The 17,987-nt window shown below is 51.4% G+C and overlaps 1 protein-coding gene across 9 annotated transcripts in view; it reads left to right on the plus strand.

Annotated features, from left to right (window-relative positions):
- Positions 1-17,987, plus strand: part of ZNF618 (zinc finger protein 618) — a 199,328-nt gene that overhangs the window by 101,738 nt on the left and 79,603 nt on the right. For 8 of the 9 annotated variants that reach the window (XM_047768222.1, XM_047768228.1, XM_047768220.1 and 5 more), the window contains exon 2: positions 1,225-1,268. In XM_047768222.1, the coding sequence (XP_047624178.1) occupies positions 1,225-1,268 (44 nt within the window). Of the gene's footprint in view, positions 1-1,224; positions 1,269-8,627; positions 8,890-17,987 lie in introns of all 9 variants that reach the window. The other variant, XM_047768221.1, reaches the window with a different exon arrangement.

Consider the following 17,987-nt stretch of genomic DNA (forward strand, 5'->3'; position numbering starts at 1 on the left):
GTTCTCGTCTCGTCGTGGCGCAGCGGAAACGAATCCGACTAGGAACCATGAGGGTGCGGGTTCGATCCCTGGCCTCGCTCAGTGGGTTAAGGATCTGGCGTTGCCGTGAGCTGTGGTGTAAGTGGCAGACGTGGCTTGGATCCTGTGTTGCTGTGGCTGTGGTGTAGGCCGGCAGCTATAGCTCCGATTAGACTCCTAGACTGGGAACCTCCGTATGCTGCAGGTGCGGGCCTGAAAAGACAGGAAAAAAAAAAAAAAGAAAGAAACAAAATATAGATAGAACACGAGTGCCACATTACCTTCCTAAAACTGGAAAAGATTCTGAATTTGGAAACACACATGATCTAGAGTTTTGAACAGCATTTATTTCTACCCGTGATTTTTAAAAGTTATTCAAATAAGTTAATATACAGCATTGTGTTAGTTTCAGGTGTACGGTTATTGTCCGTGTTTTGACCAAGCTAAGGAAGGCATTTACAGCCAAGGGTGCTGGAGGATCCAGGAGTTTTGTTTTTCCCATGTCCCTGGGCTCCACATGGAGGTCTCCCCAGCATTGGCCTATGAGTCGGGGTCCCCGGATTTTGTCACTCGGCCCTCATGAGACTTCAGGCAGCTCCCTTTTCTCCCAGGGCCTCAACTCTCTCCCTCTGAACCAGAAACCAGAATTGTATGATGTCTGAAAATTCCATTTGGTCAGCCTTATCTCCCCGTGCCCCACCCCCAAATAAAAGAGATTATTCCCTGGTGCTCTCTTGCCTCCCCCCTGCTTGCAGGGTAGGGGGATGGACTATTTTAACATAATAGGATTATCCCCCTCCACTTGGTTGGGATAAATCTGCGGCTACTGTTTTATTGGAAATCCCAGCTGAAAATAAAAATGGTGCAATTCAATCTCAGATTTAGCTGGTTACTTACTTTTCGCCGAGTCCCCAGGGCTCTGCGGTTGCTGGGTTTGTGTTGGCAGTGGGTGCTCAGCTGGATTTCGAGGGCCGAGCAAATTTGAGGCGGGCAGGGCAGCAGGAGGGCGGGGGGAGGGGGGTGGCTTTCCCAACTCCCTCTTACCACTGGGGGCAGATTTTTCCAGCCTGAAGGAATGGAGCAGGGGCTTGTGGCCAGCTCACCCCCATGAAGGCTGGTGTTGGAGTGGGAGCTTGTTAGGGTGACAGTGGGTAGGATCTGTCTTGCCCCTTGGCTGACGGAGCTGTCTTGGGGTTTCTTTTGCAGGCTGACGGAGCCAGTGCAGCTGGGAGGAAAAGCACGGCAAGCAGGTATGCTCCCCTCCCTCTGCCCTCTTCTGCACCCCCGTCCCCCCTCTCCTTCCTCCTGGTCTCATGACCAACAGCCACCTCTCTCCACCGGCAAAGATGGATGGTCCACCTTTGCTGAGAAGTCTCCATACGTCCCTGGAGGATGTGAGGTTGTGGGTAGCAGTCTCCAGCGCTCCTGGTGCCCTCTGTGGGCACCTGTGACTGGAATCTAAGGATGACTCAGTCCTGAACTGGCCTCGGCTGCTCAAGTTGGAGGAGACTCAGGGGTGAAACACGAGACTTGGGCAGAAGGACCTGGGCTTGAATCCCATTCCAGCTGCTGCACTGTGAACTCCAGGGGCCCCCATACTAGTTTGGACTTCATTGGCCTGGCTTGGGTCCTGGCTCAGCCCCCTTACCCTGCCACTCTGAAGCAGAAGGATGGACTATTCTGCTTAGCCAGACCTCACCCCTGGAGCTGGCAGGAGATGAGAGAAGGGTGGTCGCCAAAGGAGAGCTGGGGTGTTGTGACCAAAGATGGGGGGAAGTGATGCTGGACAGACTCATGTAGGAGATGTCCACCGCCAGGGGCACGGGCAGGCACTGGTGTAAATATTGGCGCTACTGCTGCTGTTCTTTTAGGTAGAGGGGAGCTGGGGGTGGCCAGATGACTTTTATTTAGGGTATTGGAGGCAGGAAGAAGGCAAGGGACAGCCTAGAGAGATGGTTCTCCAGGCCACTGCCACAAAATCTAGACCAGGCTAGAGCTGGGCATGCCAAGCAGAGGAGTTTGCCCCTTAGCCCATGGAACACTTGTTCTTTAAATGTTAATCAATTTTTTTTTTTTTTTGGTCTTTTCAGGGCCATTCGTGCAGCACATGGAGTTTCCCAGGCTAGGGGTTGAATCAGAGCTGTAGCTGCTGGCCTACGCCAGAGCCACAGCAACGCAGGATCCGAGCCACATCTGTGACCTACATCATAGTTCACGGCAATCCTGGATCCTTAACCCACTGAGCAAGGCCAGGGATCGAACCCGCACCCTCATGGTTCCTAGTCAGATTCATTCACCACTGCGCCACGATGGGAACTCCAGATGTTAAACGATTTTTGTGGACAAAAAGGGTTTTATAGCCAAATAAATTTGAAGAGCAGCAAATTAAAGTCAACAGATTTCTTTGCGGTGGGACTTTGCAAAGCATTTCACATACTGATGCGCTTCCTTGAGAGCATCCAAGATGGAGAGAGAGGAGAATGACGTGTTTCTCAAACTTACCTATGAGATGCTTTTATTGAAATTTATCCCATATTCCTCGGAACATGCTGTGGGAAACCATGGGGGCGGAAGAGTGAGGTGTTCAGCTCTGTGTTTCCGGGAGATCACACCAGGCTCCGTTTGAAGGGTGGATTGGAGGTGGTAGAATGGAGGTGACGACACCGGGCTGGAGGTCATTGTGACCCACCCAAGCCAGCTTCCACCCACCTCCCCAGTCTCCTAATATGTCAGTCTCCCCCTTGCTCAGTCCTTTTTAGCTACCCTGACCGTCTCTTATTTATCTAACACTATAAACCAGAGGCCACCCAACTTTAGCCATTAAGGGCCAGACAGTACGTATTTTATACTTCGCAGGCCATAGGTCTCTGTGGCAACGTCTCAACCCTGCCAGCATAACTCGAAAGCAGCGATAGATAATTTATACATACACAAATGGCTAGAGTTCGCCAACCCCGGGCCTGAGAGCTTTTGCAGCTGCTGTTCCTTTGCCTGGAATGTACTTTTCCCTGATCGTCCCCTGATTAGTGCCTTTTCATCCTTCGGGTGCCCCTGCCGTTCTCCCCTCCAAGAGGCCTTCCGTCCCCACCTGTGGCCTGTGGCCCTCACAGCCTGTTTATGCTCTTTAATTATCCCACGTATTTGTGTACTTTCTCTGTCTCTTGAGCGTCCGCTCCACAGGCAGAGGCCGTGTCTGTCCTGTTCACTGCTGCGGGCCGGCCTCTTTTCACGGGATGGGAGAAGATGGGAGGAGGTAGGGGCTGCGAGGATGGGCTGGAATCGAGCGCTGGATGGCCGGCCTTGGGTCTGGGAAGCTGGACAGTGACCCACGTGGGTCTCTCCTGAGCCCCTGGTAGCGGGATTTTGTGTACGATCAGTGTATGAGGCTATGGCCTGTGTGGGACAGTGGGAGTGGTTAGTGTGGCAGTGCCTGGAAGTCTTCCTGGACCTGAGTGTCTGGCTCCCGTCGCCCCCATCCTTGTATACCTGGGGAGGAAAGGCCCTGCTCAGGGTCACGTGCTCAGTGAGTGGCTGTGGCAGGCCTTGACCCTCCCTAAGCCAGTGCTTTCTCTGCTTGGCGATGCGGAGAAAGTAGCCAGCGCCCCTCCTGCCTTCCTGTGTTCACTGAGCACTTGCTAGGTTAGGCCCAGCGCACTGTGCTATGGACTGAGGTGGGTTAGATGCTGATTTATCCATCCAGGAGGCAGCTGAGCATCCACTGCGTGGCAGGCTCTGTTCAAAGTACTGGGTCTACAAAAGTGAACAGAGACAGATTTCCCTGGACTCCTCTTCACTTGTGTGTGGATGTGGGCCTTGCCCTCGCTCTCTAATGCATGAATCTCTCCCTCACCAGCATCTCTGCCTGGTGATCAGGGAACAGCAGGTAGGTTTCCTGACTATGAGAATGGGTGCCTGAAGCTCTGAATCAAGTCTTATCAGCCCAAGGCTATCATCAGAGGGAGAAGAGTGCTGAGATAGATTAGTGATGCCTGCTCAGGTCAGGGGAGGCGAGGATGATATGTGTGCTGTCTCTTTACTCTCGCTGACTAATCTAGGTTTGCATAGACTCAGTGATGAGCCCCATGTTGTTATGACAGTGCCAGAATATATACCAGGAAGGCCAGCCCAGACCTTAGTGTGTGATTTGAGGTGTAAAGGAAAAATTTCTGACAATAATAACTACCATTTAGTCATACTTACAGGTTGGGATCTGTAAGTGACTTACATTTCTTAGTTGATGTAATCTTTATAGCAGCTCTGTGAAGGATGCTCTTACTGTTCCCACTTTACTGATGGGGCAGCTGAGGCACAAAGAGCTTTATAGGCCTCAGGATGCCCATATGGATCCTGGATTCCTGCCCGGGTCTGACTTCGCTGAGACAGGTGTTTCACCACATGCTCACCGGTTTCTCTGTAGGAAGTGATTAGTTCACAGAGGAGAGGGGAGCCTGTTAGGGACCTAGGGCTGTGCCATAGGCTGGGGGCTTGTCCAGAAGGCAGGGCCTTGGAAGGAGCTCACAAGTAAGTGTATATTGATTCTGTCATTAAAGTGAATTAGAGCATCTTTGAAGGATCAAAGCAGCCTTTTTGTAGAGGGACCCAGCCTTCAGTGCATGACGTGAATTCTGCATTAAATATTCAGAGAACATTAACCTAGTCCTGAGCTGATGCCACTGGTGAATTTGACCCTGGCCTTGGGTGAGACTGGCCAGGTTGGGTTTGGAGTCATAGATACTTTATGGAGCATTAGACTCATGCAGTTCCCGTTTCCAATGGGGAGACAAAGGCCCAAGGCTCCCCAGAGTCCGAGTTAGGCTGGATGGCCCTAGCCTGGAATGACCTTGAAGGACCTGCGACCCCCTCTGACACGGGCCCCCGCTCCCAGGTCCCAGCTGTGCCACGCACCCTCTGTTAATACCCCAGGGCCTGCTTTGGCCCCTGTGCCTTCCTTTTGGCCCAGCACACCTCATTTTGTTCCTTCTCCAGAGGGCCTCTGGCTAAACCCCAAAACCAACAGCATGGGCTGCTAAGGAATTAGCAGTGTTAAATTGAGGGGGACAGGGAGAGATGGTGTTTCTGATCCTAGGAAACAACCGAATGTGGTTTGGTTTACTTCCCTGTAACCCAACCCAGGTCGATTTTACAAGGCCAGTGATCCAAGCACTTGAGGTTAATGCTAATGTGGTGTGCAGGTTACCAATCACGTAACACGACTGCAGCCAAACCTCGCTTACTTGAGGCAGCACGGGGGGGCTGTGGGGCCTTAACTGTGGAAATTCTATAGGAAATACGGTTTTTATAATCAAGGAAATGTAGCTACAGGCTTTCAGTAATGAAGAATTATGCCTTTTTTTTTTGGTCAGTTGAACGTTTTCAGAGCTGGAAGGACTCTAGATAATCTGGTCCAAACCTCATATTTGGAGATAAGGAAATCACGGGTAGAATTGGTGTTGTGTACAGTTGCCGAACAAGTGATCAGGGTTTTGTCGGAAGATTGGGGTGGGGAGAAGGTATTGAGACCAAGTCTCATTCACTCCACAAACACTTTCTGAGCACCCACTAAGTGCCAGGGTCTGACCTAGGTGCTGGAAATGCAGTGGGGAACAAAAAGAAAAAAAGAAAAAAAGAAATCCCTGGTCGTATGGAGCTGATATTCTGTTGGGGGTGGGGGAGACGTAATAAATTCTTAAAACACAAGTGGAGGAAATGTAAGAAATTCTTTTTTTTTTTTTTTTTGTCTTTTTGCCTTTTCTAGGGCCGCTCCCACAGCATATGGAGGTTCCCAGGCTAGGGGTCTAATCGGAGCTGTAGCCACCGGCCTACAACACAGCCACAGCAACGCGGGACCCTCAACCTCATGGTTCCTAGTCGGATTCGTTAATCACTGCGCCACGACGGGAACTCCATAAATTCTTAAAATACATGGTGTCATATGGTAAAAAGTGTCAGGGCGGGGGATTGGAAGAGCCAAGAAGGTAACATTGGAACAAGGAACTGAAGGAAATGAGGGCCTGAGCCAGGCCGTTGTTTGGAGGAAGCATGTTCTAGGCAGGGAGAACGGTAGGTGCAAAGGCCCTGGGGCAGAAGTGTGCACATGGTGTTGGAACAACCACAAGGAGGCTGATTCAGCCACGTAGGGCCTTAGAGATTTTTGTCAGGGCCTTGGCCTCCACCCTGTGTGCGATGGGGAGCCATTGGGGGTTTTTGAACAGAGGAGTGATATGAAATGATTTGGTTTTAAAAGGATCATTCATCATTACAAGTTCAGCTTGGAGTGTCTGAAAGGCTATTTTTGGGGGGGGGCGGGGTGCTGAGGAATCCAGTTTAGCAAAGCATTTTGTGAGTCCTGCATCCAAAATGCACAGCCTCCTGTTTGGTCCTGGGAAAGCCCCAGAGTGGAGCAGCGTGGTCCCTGTGGCTCCCACTCGCTAAGCCTGGTCTGCTGGGCATCTCACTCACCCCTTCTCCGAGCCCAGACTGCCTGGCTTCAGATCCTGGCACCATCTACTGCCTGGCTGCATGACCTTACCTGACCTCTGATTCCTCAGCTGTAAAATGGGGATTATGTTTGTACCCCCCCCCCAATTATAGTGGTGTCAGTGAGGAATAAGTGCCGTAATAGTGGTAGGTATGCGCTTAGCACACGCACAATGCCTGGTCCCTAGTAGGTGTTCAGTAAGTCTTGTTCTTGTTGCCACCATCGCCGCCACGCTGGGTTCCATTTGTAGGGGGAGGGAACAGTGAGGAGCAATTAAAATCGCCTGGAGCCTGGACTTCAGAGAGAGGCTGGAGGTAGGGATGGGGTGGGAGTGGAGCTCGTGTTTGTCGAGGGCCTCCCATGAGCCACCTCCTGTGTCATGCAGTTTAGACATCTTGTTTGACTGGCATCCCTCCTCCTCAGAGGGAACCGAGAAGTAGACCTGTCTAAGGTCCTCTGAATAATCGAATGGCTTTGGGCCTAGCTGCGTCTTGTTCGTTTTTTGGGGTTTTTTTTATTGTTATTTCCCCAATACAGTTTTTTTTCTACTGTAGAGCACAGCGACCCAGTTACACATACATGTACACATTCTTTTTTCTCCCATTATCATGCTCCGTCATAAGCGACTAGATATAGTTCCCAGTGCTACACGGCAGGATCTCATTGCTAATCCATTCCAAAAGCAGTAGTTTGCATCTGTCAACCCCAAGCTCCCCAACCCACCCCACTCCCCCTCCCCCCCACCCCCCACCTTGGCAACTACAAGTCTGTTCTCCAAGTCCATGATTTTCTTTTCTGTGGAAAGGTTCATTTGTGCTGTACGTTAGATTCCAGATATAAGTGATATCATATGGTATTTGTCTTTTCTCTAGAGTTTTGTTCTTTATGCCAAGATTTTTCACCAGTGGACAGTTTAATCTCATAACCACACGTGTACGGCTGCATAATTGTTTGTTTTTTGGTTTTTGGGTTTGGTTTTTTTTTTTGTCTTTTTGTCTTTTCTAGGGCCGCTCCTGCAGCATATGGAGGTTCCCAGGCTAGGGGTTTAATTGGAGCTGTGGCCACCAGCCTACGCCAGAGCCACAGCCACGTGGGATCCGAGCTGCGTCTGCAACCTACACCACAGCTCATGGCAACGCCGGAACCTAACCCACTGAGCAAGGCCAGGGATCGAACCCGCAAGCTCATGGTTCCTAGTCGGATTCGTTAACCACTGAGCCACTATGGGAACTCCAATTGTTTGTTAAATAACATCTTTTTCTTGTTTAGCATTTTGGTTTTCAGTAGTAAAATTAAAGTAGTCTGGAACAAATGAAGCTTTACACAAAATTCAGTAGCACCAGTAGAGCCAATGCTAGTCAATGACCAGTACGGTCTTAGCAGAATGGATTGTTCGAGAACGAGTTTGGGGTATATTTTAGTCAGGCTGCATCTTCATCGTGACTCTAGGTTTATGTTCCTCTTATTGGAGTTCATTTGATTTCCAGAAATGTGTCTCCTTACCCTACCAAACTTGGAGCAGAGTTTGGCTACAAAAATCATAAATTGCAGGCTGACTTGGGATTCACAAGCTCACTCTGAAGGGGCCACTTGCCTTTCTGGTGGGCAGAGTTCACTCTCTGCTTAGTCAGTTACTATTAAACTTGGGCTTTGCACAAAAGGGCAGATTCTGGAAAATTCAGACATGTCCTCCAGAGACTCAGCCATAGACATGCAAACTGCAAGTCATATGCATCGAAATTGGTGACTCCTTTTTCCAGAGGGCTCTGTGGTTCTTGAGCTTGGGGAGGCCCAGCAAAGGGAAGTGATTGGGGTCTCCAGGGAACCTGGGCTCAGTCCTCCTGCCCAGCTGGAGTTTCCCACCTGTACTCCTTGAGCAAATTAAGAGCCTTCTCCTTGTGAAGCTGCAGCTCCCAGTTCAGAGCATCCAGAATACTTGTCCTGACCTGAAGAAGCACAGTCTTGAGAATGAAACCAGGAGGATCTGACCTGCTTGCTTCTCAAGCCCCTGACTGACAGAGGCTCCCTGATCCGAGAAAGCGCCGCGGGAACCGTCCACACCGCCTCACTGTCTGTCTGGCTCTGACAACAGGAGAGAAAAATCCTCACCCACGGCTTCTGCTTCCTCCAGGTTCCCTGCAAACCGTCACACCTACCATCGTGACCCGCCCACCTTCCTGTCCTGGAGTGAACCTGCCGACGTGCGAGTCCCCACCTCTCCCTCCTCTTCATCGCTGCTGCACGTCGGGGGCTGTGCCTTCCGTGGCTTTGGTTTTCACAGGAGCTAACGCTTCCTCTGCTGCCTTCATCTGCGAGTACTCCACCCATGGCCTAAATGCTCATCTTTTTCATAGTGTGACCAAACTTTTCATGTTTTGCCTGGCGAGTGCTTGGTAAGGACACGAGAAGAGAACTAACCTTTATCGAGCCTCCCTATGGGTGCGGTGCTGTGCTGGGTGCCTTACGAACGTCTCTGTGCTTTAATCTAAACAGGCCTTAGCAGTTAGTGCTTACACATCACCAAAGAGAGGTGTGGGCAGGTTAGAAAGCTGGGCCCTGGTCCATGCATCTCGTTTATCACCCACAATCCCCTTGGGAGAGCTGGGCTGTGTAGCGAGGCATCTCGATTGTGTGTCCGGAAGCCGCCTGCCTCTGCGCAGGGAGGGACCAGGCCTGGGTGCTCACATTAGAGCGTGTGGACGGAGCTGGAGGTGCATTCCAAACCTCAGTCTGTCTCAAGGACTGGTGGGGTGGGGGCGGGTGGGGGGACAGAGGCCAGATGTGATGCTGGAATGTGGCGAGCAGCTAAGCACCTAGGCAGCTCCGGGTATCACTTGTCAGGGTGGGCAGGATAGAAGGGGAGTGGTCCTGTTGGGAAGCTCCTTGATGTTTCATTCCAAAGACGATGGCCAGAGGAGTAGGGCATCAGAGAAAGGCCTGGTTGCTAAGTCACAGTCTCGGCAGGAAACGGCATTGATGGCAGAAGGGATGTATTTATCCTCCATTTATACATCCCGAGTGAGACCCTAGATAGGGCCTCAGTCTTCATGGTTGAGTTACACGCTTTCTGGGGTCACAGGTGCCCTGGAAGATGCAGGACAGTGGGCATCGCCTCCTCCGTGGCCTCCTTTTCCTCGCCTGCCTGTGGAGGGCATTCTAAGTGGGGGAGCTTTCCTGAGTCTGCAGGGTCCCAGTAGTTGTGTGAGGGGAGACACAGCGAGGTGGGTCTTCAGAGATCAGTGCCTTCTGCTAGCTCATGTGTACTGTACCGTGGCCGGACCCCCTGGAAAATAAAGGCAGTGCATCCATTTAAGATGCTGTTCCCGGGAGTTCTCATCATGGCTCAGTGGTAACAAACCCAACTAAGCATTCATGGGGACTCAGGTTCAATCCCTGGCCTCATTCAGTGGGTTAAGGATCCCTTGTGGCCATGAGCTGGGGTGTAGGTCGCAGATGTGGCTCAGATCTCGTGTGGCTGTGTCTATGGCATAGGCTGGCAGCTACAGCTCTGTTTCGACCCCTAGCCTGGGAACTTCCATAGGCCGCGGGTGCGGCCCTAGAAAGACAAAAAAAAAAAAAAAAAGAAAGAAAGAAAAAAAAAATGCTGTTACTACTAACTCCTTTCCAGCCAGCCTTCTATGGGCCTTAAAAGATGCTCCCAGCCTTACCTGGAGGGCTCCTCCCACTAAATGCTGGAGTTGGAGTGACTTGACAGCACTACTCAAGACTCCTGCTTTTCTCTATTTTAGGTTTAATTAACCAGGGAATTAACTTTTCATATTTAAGTCTGCATGCTGTCTTTCCGAGCTGCAGTATTACCCAGCACTGAGACTGACACCATACATCGAAGAAAAATTAAGTGCCTAAGAATCATCTCAAACTAATGATGTATTTATGCATCGTAGATTATTTTGAATTTCTAGACTGTTAAGAGTTGTTTAATAGGTTGATAGTTTTAGTCTATTAATCTAATCTTGTCTCCTTGACTATTGATTAAAATATATCAGTGTTACGTGACAGGAGTGGAGGTGCAGATAACTCTGAGGGGTGCGAAGGCAGGGCTGGGGGTGTGAAGGTTTGAGTCACGGGTGAAGTGCTAAATACGGACCCAGGGTTTGTGGTGGAAACCGGGCTTTTGCTGTAGGGTCGCTCTTTTGGCCCTTCCAGGCTAGTGGTGAAGCTGCGACCTTCATCCCCATTGTGATTTCTGTGCCTGTGGCTAAAAACAGTAAATTCTTTGCCTCCAAAGGACAGATGTGAGCACAGCAGCCCTTCTAGGAGAGTTGAAGGTCAATGGTAAACACAGAGCCCATGAGCTTTTCTCTGGAGCAGTGATGGGGCCTCCACTCCTTTGTTAGGTTGCATTTCTTTGTTAGTGTTTTTTTTTCTTTATTTCTTTCTTTTTTTTTTTTTCCGTCTTTTGTCTTTTTAGGGCTGCACCCTCGGCATATGGAGGTTCCCAGGCCAAGGGTCTCATCGGAGCTACAGCTGCCAGCCTGCACCATAGCTCCCGGCAACGCCAGATCCTTAACCCACTGAACGGGGCCAGGGATCGAACCTGCAACTTCATGATTCCTAGTCGGATTTGTTTACGCTGCACCACGACGGGAACTCCTGTGTTAGTGTTTCAGGCATCTATCGTGTGTCCGTCCGGTCAGGATGCTGAGGAGACAATAGGAGACAGGGGAGACACATGCGTCCCCATCTCTTGCAGCTTCCGGTCGTTTAGTCACTTATTTATTCACTCATTCAACACGTGTTTTTTAGTCTTTTCTCTTTTCTTGAGAAAAAAACAGAAGTCATCCAAATGATTAAAGGGGTTGGAGTCAGGCAGACCTAGATGATTCCTGCTTCTGTCACTAGAAATCTGTGTGACCTCTGATGCTGGGTTTTATTATCTGTGGAGCAAAACTATCTGCCGTGTAAGAGACCGAGGAGCAGGGCGACAGAGCACGCATGCGGCCTGACTCATCACCGTGGCCACTCAGTCCGCCGCAGCGACCCCGTCCTCACTCACCCTGTGATTGGCATCTCCTCCTCCCTGTGTGCTGGCGTTTTTACACCTGGCTGTTTTCTGTTTGTATCGTTCAGCAGGTGTTAGCTGACATTGGCCAGGGGCCAGGCACAGGAAAAAACAATCAGTGGGGTAGAGCCCTCGCCTCTGGCAGTTCCCAGGACCACATGGAACTGGCAGGCAGATTCAGAGCAGGGACCTGTTAGAAGCAGGGGGAACCTTCCCAGAGTCACTGGTAGGAGGCTGCAGGCTCCCAGTGGGTGTCACCCTGAGACCTCAGCACCTCACCTCCACCCAAGGGCCTGAGCCTGCTAATTAATGGATGATGTAATGGTAACCCTGCATCTTCAAGAGTTGGTGTCATTTTGGGAGTTCCCGTCGTGGTGCAGCGGAAACAAATCTGAGTAGGAACCATGAGGTTGCGAGTTCAATCCCTGGCCTCGCTCAGTGTGTTAAGGATCTGGCGTTGCCATGAGTGCCGGCAGCCCTAGCTCGGATTCAACCCCTAACCTGGGAACCTCCATATGCTGTGGGTGTGGCCCTAAAAAAGCAAAAAAAAAACAAAAAACAAAAAACCAAAGTTGGTGTCATTTTGCAATATCAGATCATCACCTTGTGTGCCTTAAACTTACATGTTATATGTCCGTAGCATCTCACAAATACTGGAGGTAAAAGCTGAGCCGGTGTCAGAGCATTATCAGGCAGCTCTGTTTTGGCATTGCAGAAAGTAGGAAGGGTGGGGTGTGTTGCATTTAAGGAAATGTCTACTGGAAAGGACGAAGATGAGACTGTGAGACTCTAGGAATACGCTTCACCCATTCAGAAGGTTGGCTCCTGTGAAACATCCAGCGCATGTGAATCAAGGGCTGGATGGGACGGCGCTGCCTTCAGTTCTGGATATCGACCCAAGCAGGTCAACCCCCACGGTTCCTGTGGGGATGGATGGAGGGAGCTGCCTCAAAGGCCATGCTGGCATTGACCTTTACAGGGCTCGTTCTTGGCTCCTCCAGTGAATAGGTGCTTACCGATCACTTTTCCCGTGCCTGGTGCTGCTGTAGGTGCTGGTAGGTGACAGTGAACCCAGGAGACAAGTCCCTGCCCTCTCATAGCTCTCGTTCTAGTTGGGGAGACAGACAGTGAAGAGGACGAGAGGTACCAAGTGTGTTAGACGAACGCAGGGCAAATACTGAGCAGAACATACGGAGCCAGGAAGGGATAAGATGTGCCGAGGCTCCGGTGGGGGTGAGATGGGTGACATTTTGGATCGGGCAGCCAAGAAGCTCTCGGGCAGCCCTGGGACATTTGGGTGAAGACCTGGAGGAATGGAAAGCTAGCTAGGGGGCATCTGGGGAGAGGGGGGTGAGTATTTCAGGCAGAGCCAAGAGCAGATGCAGAGGCCTGCGGCAGGAGCTTCTCTAGGCTGGTGTGGCCAGAAGGAGGAAACGGGAGGGGCCGTGTGAGCAGATGAGGTCAGCAGGTGCATGGGCCACGTTGCCGGGAGCCCTGAGGGTCGGGGTGAGGACTCTGGGTGAGACATGGAGCCAAAAGTGAGTTTTGAGCTGAGGCGTGACCCGACCTGGCCTATTTGAATAGGATTGTTCTGGCTGCTGTGTTGACCATCAGTTCTGGGGCGCTGGGCAAGGGAGGGAGCAGGGAGATGGGTTCTGGGGTGTTAGGAGAAGACAGGAGCAACAGGAAGGCAGCTTGGATGAGAGTGGTGGTCGTGGGGCAGTGAGGAGTGGTTGGGTTCTGAAGGCGGGGATGGTAGGATTTTCTGCCAGATTCCTTCGTAGGGAGTGAGAGGGAACAGGCAAGGATGTTCCCAGAGTCTGGGTCTGAGGAGCCGAAGGGGTGGAGTTGTATTAACTGGAATGGGGAAGACGGCCAGTACCTGACAATAGCATTTTAGGCTGCAGCGTTTAGCAGGAAGAGCAGCGGGATTGGGGTCAGAAGAATTGTTTGCTTGACTTGGGAAGGGGCGCAGCCCCGGCTCAGTTCCGACCTGTGAATGTGGGTGCCTGTTGGGCATCCAGGAGGAGGTGTCAGTGGGCAGTTGTTCATGTTGGTCGGGGGCGTTAGAGGGGATCCAGGCTGGAGATTTGATTTGGGATTCATCACCCCGTAGTTAATATTTAAAAGCATGGGAGTTCCCGTCGTGGCTCAGTGGTTAGCCAATCCAACTAGGAACCATAAGGTTGCGGGTTTGATCCCTGGCCTCGCTCAGTGGGTTAAGAATCCGGCGTTGCCATGAGCTGTGGTGCAGGTCAAAGACGCGGGGCTTGGATCCCGCGTTGCTGTGGCTCTGGCGTAGGCCGGCGGCTACAGCCCCGATTGGACCCCAGCCTGGGAACCTCCATATGCCGAGAGTGCAGCCCTAAAAAAGACAAAAAGACCAAAAAAAAAAAAGTATACACACACACACACACACACACACACATACATACATACATATATATTTAAAAGCATGAATCTAGGTGAGATCACGTAGGAAGTGAGTGTGGATAAAAATAGAAGAGGCTCTGGAACTGATCCTGGGGGCAGCTCGTCATATAAGGGCTGGGCTGGTGAAGAGGGATCAGCGGAGACAGAGGAGTGGCTGGAAGGTGGGCGCGCTCCCACCTCCGCCCCCCCGCCTCCAGACAGGCCCAGAGCATAAGTGAGAGAGGGAGGAGGAGAGAGGGGAGCTCCTCAAAGGCTGCTGATAAGAGAATGAATTCAGTGAGGACCAGGAAAGGGCCTGTGGGGTCCAGGAGCCTGCAGGTCCTGGGAGGCCTTGAAAGAACAGCCCTGGGAGTTTCCGTCATGGCTGAGTGGGAATGAACCCAGCAAGTACCCATGAGGATGTGGTTTCGATCCCTGACCTTGCTTAGTGGGTTAAGGATCCGGAGTTGCTCTGAGCTGGGGTGGAGGTCGCAGACATAGCTCGGATTCTACGTTGCTGCGGCTGTGGGGTAGGCCAGCAGCTGCAGCTCCAATTTGACCCCTAGCCTGGGAGCTTCCATATGCGGCAGGTTCAGCCCTAAAAAGCAAAACAACAACAACAACTCTGGTGGAATCTGGGAGGAAAACACCTCATTGGACCTAGGAAGCATTGCCAAGGAAGAGCCTGCCCGCAGCTATGAATCTATAATTATTTGCACTCAGATCGTTGCTAGGTGGGCAGATGGGTGGGGTTGGAGAACTAGGTCAGTGGTTAGACTCTGCCACAGGGTAAAAACGGCTCCTGAAATCATGGCTGGATGTGTGTTAATTCACTTGACACCCCATGCATCCACGCATTCATGGAGAGTGTATTTAAGCTCAGCTTGAGGCCGTTAACCCTCATTCATGATGAGTGGCGTCTTTTAATGAAGTTTTATTCTAGAGGGAGTTAACCAAGTCATTACTTACACACTGTGATTAGAGATCGCCCCCCTCCACCCACCCCCCCACCCCTGAACATTGTTTCCGGTGGCTAAAGTACCAGAGGAAATAAGCAGTAGCCTTTGGAGCAGGTGGAGGGGCCCTCAGGCAGTGTCATGGGGCCCGGACAGATGCACTGCTGCCCATCCTGTGCGAGGAGACACGCACCCGAGCTGGGTAGAGGTCTGGGCTCCATCAGGGCCTTCAGCATCTCAGACTCTGGCACATTCATCGTCGTGCGGATGGGAAAATCCAGTCAAGCAGGGGCAGGACCAACGTCTGGCGTGCTCAGGACTTTTCACGATCTCTGTGACTTGGTGGAACGTGGTGGAACTTCAAGCCTTCGCATTTTTGGTGGGGTTGATGTAGAAGCTGGATCCAGAAAGAGCATTGTCTGACTGCCAGGCACCTGGCATCACGGGAACCCTTCCTTCAGCACTTGTCTTTGGGCCTCCAGTGCACTGAGAAGTTGTTTGCTTGCCTTGTCTTGGGCTGCATGCAGGGCTTAGTGGGAATGGTACCAGAAGAAGAGTTGGAAGAGTTGTTTTCACACCAGCCCATTGGTGGAGGTTTTGTCCCCTTGGGGACACTGTTTATTCTCCGTGTTGACCGAGTTCCTGTGTGTAGCAGGCCTCAAGCTAGGGCTGGATGTGCATGTAGATGCAGACGGATCAGGCACGGGCCCTGTCCTATGTTTGGGTTCACCATCAGGATGCTTGCGAGCACCAGAGGTGATGGGGTGGGTGTAAGCGCCAAGACATCTGGTGAGACCCAGAGGAAGAGATTTGCTTCTGAAACCTCCCCAGGTGGGCACCTTGGATTGGTCAGATCAGATGCGGTCATGGGGCTGGGTAGGAACAGAACACAAGAAAACTTGGGGGGAGGCTTGGAGGTCAGTGGTTTGCAAAGGTGACTGCTTTGGAGCTCTTCCTTCCAGTTTAGTCACAAGTAGTGTATCAGTTTCCTGCAGCTGTTGTAACAAATAGACCACAAACTGGGTAGCTTCAAACAAGAGACATTGGATCTCTCACAGTTCTGGAGACCAGAAGTCTGAAATCAAGGTTGTAGGTCAGGGTCACCTGCCGTCTGGAGGTTCAGGGGAGCTCCTTGTTTTCCCAGCTTTGGGCGGCTGCAGCATTCCTTGACTTGTGGCTGAGCTGCTCCAAGCTGTGGTCGTGCTGCCTCCTCATCTTCTCTGTATTGTCCCCTCTTCTGCCTGTCAGATCTCCCATGTGTCTCTTATAAGGACGCTGGTCATTGCACGTGGGGCCTGCCCAGATCATCTAGAATGATCTTATCTCAAGATCCTTAAATGAACTACATCTGCAAAAGAGCCATTTTCCAAATGAGTTCATACTCACAGGTTCTGGGGATGAGGTCATGGGCCTGCCTTTTGGGGGGGGCCATTATTTACCCCACTAAGAGGAAAAGAATCCCAAGTATTTAAGCACCTCAGGCTAAAAGCAAAACTCAAGGTATCAAAGACAGAAAGAGTAGGGCTCTGAAGAGGCCTGCTCACCACCACCCTCCTCATTCAGGCCTCATGGGTGCTTCTGGGCCATCGCTGTGGAACCCCTAGGCCTTCAAGGAACACACTTTGAGAACCATTGCCTTAGTGCAAGGCCAGGGCTCTTAGGGAATTCCTTGGGCAGGGACTCCCTGGGTCTGGCTTCTCTCCCAGCATCCTGGCATGAGCAGTAAGCAGTGACCACAGACAGCATGTACTTACTGAGAAATATCCTTTTAGTGCCCGACTTTAGATTTTATGTTGAAGTGTGACTCGGGTTAAATATAAAATTCATAGCATATCTTGAGCAACTATTTTGTAGTTATCTATATATAAATCTATTTTACAGCGACACAAATAGAATAGATTATGGAGTGTCAGCATGTAGATAGATTCCGAGTGCTTTTTCACTAATATACCTAATGATTCGTGCTGAGAATATCCAAGGGCTCCACTGTACATTTAAATGGATATAATTAAAATAATGAGCTCTATTTAAAAAAATGATATATGAAAGAAAAAATTTTTTTAAAGAAGTTAGAAGGAGCTGCGCCGCTAATTCAAAGTGATATAAGTACTTCTGCAATTCCATTGTTATTAGGGCACCTAATTAAATGCAAAGCAGCCAAGAAAAGCAACATCTGGGCTTTAAATCTTCAGTGTGAAGCCGGGAGAAGTCACCCTTGTCCTCCGCGCAGCAAGGGCTTAGGGGGTGTCACATTTTAAGAGCGTGGATGATCACGTGCTGTTGTGCCTGGGGGTGGGAGGGATGGGGTGGTGGCTCATGTACCTCCTGGTGTTAAGAGTCACCTATACGGGGCAGATGGGGCATTCACAGAGGGGGTCTGACTCCATCTGGAGCAAGCAGGAAAGGCGTCCCAGAGGCCCAGGTGTCACTGTGGACCCGTGTCCTCATCCTGGCAGCTGCCTTCCATGGAGGTCCACTCTGTGCAGCTCTCTGGCTCCCCTCCCGCCCTGTCCTGGTCCCCCTTTAGCAACGAGGAACCTGAGACTCAGACAAGGGAGTCTCTGACGTGAGGTTGCGAGGTTTGCGTTCACCCAGCCTGTCAAACTCCAGCAGCCCGTCCCTCCCATCGGGATGTCAGATGCTAATAAAGTCCTGAGGGCAGGAAGACGGGATGGCCGAGTCCTCCCAGGCCGTGGGATGAGGGTGTTCCGGGCAGGGGGCTCTTCTGTATCATCCCTGTCCTGTGACCTCAGCTGCAGGGAGCACCCACAGGTGGGCCACCTCTGCTCTGGTGGGCCGCTCTGTTGGTCCTGGGAAGCACATCTGCCCTGAGCAGGACTATCCAAGCCACGGATAGTCCTCATCTGCCCGCTGGTCCAGCAGCCCCCCCGGACCTGTGTGTTCTTGGTCGGGCAGGGAGGGTCGGATGGGGTCCCCAGGTTCCATCTCTGTGCCCCACAAGCCTCAGGGTGGGCAGGACTGGCCAATTGTAGCACCCACTGGGTCTTAGCTAGGAAATAGGGATTTCAGCAACTTCCATCACCAGTTTCCCTCCGCAGGTTCTTATCGGCAGACAGCATCATCCTGGATGTATGTTTTT

The sequence above is a fragment of the Phacochoerus africanus genome, chromosome 2, assembly GCF_016906955.1.
Source record: "Phacochoerus africanus isolate WHEZ1 chromosome 2, ROS_Pafr_v1, whole genome shotgun sequence".
In the NCBI taxonomy this organism is placed as follows: Eukaryota; Metazoa; Chordata; class Mammalia; order Artiodactyla; family Suidae; genus Phacochoerus; species Phacochoerus africanus.